The sequence below is a fragment of the Lolium rigidum genome, chromosome 6 (genome assembly GCF_022539505.1).
Source record: "Lolium rigidum isolate FL_2022 chromosome 6, APGP_CSIRO_Lrig_0.1, whole genome shotgun sequence".
Lineage (NCBI taxonomy): Eukaryota > Viridiplantae > Streptophyta > Magnoliopsida > Poales > Poaceae > Lolium > Lolium rigidum.
The window spans coordinates 255,572,164-255,574,744 of record NC_061513.1 but is presented as its reverse complement, the minus strand read 5'-3'; the positions used below and the strand labels follow the sequence as shown (position 1 = coordinate 255,574,744).

General features: G+C 46.0%; 1 protein-coding gene across 1 annotated transcript; it reads right to left on the bottom strand.

The window, feature by feature from the left end:
• Positions 1 to 1,285: 1,285 nt before the first annotated feature.
• On the bottom strand, positions 1,286 to 2,344 carry LOC124663983 (BTB/POZ and MATH domain-containing protein 2-like). The gene has a single exon (XM_047201606.1). It carries the CDS (start codon positions 2,342 to 2,344, stop codon positions 1,286 to 1,288), a length of 1,059 nt encoding a protein of 352 aa, XP_047057562.1.
• Positions 2,345 to 2,581: the final 237 nt, after the last annotated feature.

The window sequence follows — 2,581 nt, the reverse complement described above, 5'->3', positions numbered from 1 at the left end:
GAATATAGAGTTTAGAAGGACTTTGACAGGAAACAAGTGGGATGCTTGGATTGCGTTAGTCCAACGCCTTATTCTTGTAACCTTGTCAGAGGAGAAGGATATTTTTGTATGGAAGTTAACAACGTCTGGATCTTTCACGGTAAAATCCATGTATGAAGATTATATGAACGGTCATACGATCTATCTTCGTAAATATATTTGGAAACTTAAGATACCACTGAAAGTCAAGATTTTTATGTGGTTTCTTCATAGAAAAGTTATACTCACTAAAGATAATTTAGCTCGCCGGAATTGGAATGGTTGCATGAAATGTGCGTTTTGTGATTCATCGGAATCAATCAATCATCTGTTCTTTGATTGTCCCTTCGCTAAACTTATTTGGAGAGTTATTCAGTTCACTTTCAATATTGTTCCTCCAACAAATGTTACAAATATGTTTGGAAATTGGTTAAACGGAGTTGACAAAGTGTCCAAGTTCAGAATTAGAATTGGGTTTTGCGCGCTCATGTGGGCTATATGGAACTGCCGCAATGATATTGTCTTTAACAAGAGTACGAACTCAAATTTTTTACAGGTTACCCGTATGCATGGTCTCACACTGGATCCACGAATGGTCTCTTTTACTGCCGGAGACGCAACGCGAGCCTATGCATGCTGGATGCCGCCGGCTGGATGCGGTGGCACGGGCTATATACAACCAGGATGGCTGGCGTCCTGTTAAACGACTTTCAGATGTTTAAGCGACTCTCTCTTATTTTTCATTGGCTAGTTTTTGTGTACACGCTTTGTGATTCGTGAATTGTAAAACTAAAGATTATGTTATCTGGGTAATAAAAGAGGGCTGCGTGCATCGATTGATGCAGAGGCCGGGGTCAGCCCCCATTTCGAAAAAAAAATCCTGCTCGAGAAAGGAAAAGCACTCGGTTCTGCCTAGACCATCTCATGGTTCGTAACCTTACAAGGAAAGCACACATGTTGTGTTTCACAAATGTTTGTGTCTAGCCTGTAATCCTAAAACCTAGGCATCACACCAGAAAATTCGTAATAGTTTGGTAACACGATGCCAGCCCTACTCATATCGTAGATCAACTTCATCGGTCGTGTTCCATACCATCAAAAACAAGTATGAGCACAATTAAAACAAGACATGTATGTGTACTAGAGTTTTCTGTAAAAACATGTATGAGGAGCATTAGAAGGCCACAACGAATTATTTGGGATAAAGTACTCTTTCTAGGTTGAATAGCTAAGATCAGCTATTGATATGCACAACGGAGTAATAACTCTAGGTTTTGCGGAGCTTACATGCTTCTTCCCACATTTCCATTACGCTATCCGGACAAGTTCTCTTGAGCTGAATGTACCCTCTGCTTGCCACCACATCATCTATTTTAGTGCAGGAAGCAATAAATCGAATGCAAGCATCTTTTAGCCTAGAACAACTATGCCGATCGGCTAAAGCCAATACAGTTGCAACGGACTTGTCATCGAGCTCTTTGCAGAGGATGCTTTCGCACATAAGCTTCAGCCTTTCCACGGCATAACGATCCGCAGCCACAAGCAGGTGTCTGGTCACCTCTTTCTTATCATCTCCCTCCAAGTCGTCGTCCATATTGGGAGGCAACGAGTCGGTATAGATGAAGCGGAGCAAAACCTTGAAGATGGCAGGTTGCATGTCATCAATGACGAAGCGGTTTGAGTCCTTCTCCCTCATCGGCCCGTAGAGCAAAGCCTTGAAAACTGGCGACCGCATTGCTAGCACGAGCTTGTGGGCACGGAATACCTCTCCTTGGACCTCGAACGTCACATCCGCGCCCTCCTTTGCATCTAGCAGCTTCCGGAGTTGCTCCGTGATGTCGGATGGTGGCACCTCGATATGGTCCTCGATAACATACGGCTCCTTGATGACGGTGAGGGCACATTTGAGAGTGAAGCGGTCGTCGACAACATAGCCCCCTGATTTCATGTCGTCCCTGTTTATGGTGTGCGAGACAAGGTAGTCATCTGGACTGGAAAGATTCTCCGTGAAGGCCAACAACGAACAAAACCTTTTGGTTGTCAGCCTGAAGAAGCTGATTGTGCAAGATATTCGTAGCTGGTCTATCTTCATGCCCATGTCCATCAGCAGCTCCAGAACGACCGCTATGTCGTCCTTGCTATCTTCGGTAGATCCGTCCGGGTAATACCGGAGGCGCCAGTTATGTCCGCCAACAGCGAAGGTTGACGAGTGGATGTATCGGCCGACCCCCATGCCCGTGTGAAGGCTGTGATCGCAGACCTTGAACAAGTGCTCGCCCTGCTCCGATCCCACCGCGCACGTCGATGCGCTCAGCAAGATCGACATTGCAATTTTCCTTGGTAAGAGTTGTGAAAAGAAGTGCAGATCGATCGCTGAGGTTATTTTGCTGTCGAGACCATGTAGAAGAAGCGCCTCGCGTTGCCGGTGCCCTCCTAGACTCCTGGTCCTCACCGTTGCAGCCTCGACACGAACGGCGAAGGGATGTGAGACAGACAGCCAAGGAAAGTAATGAAATCGTCGGAGGACTCTACTTAGACAGCAACGACACGATATGTACGGCAC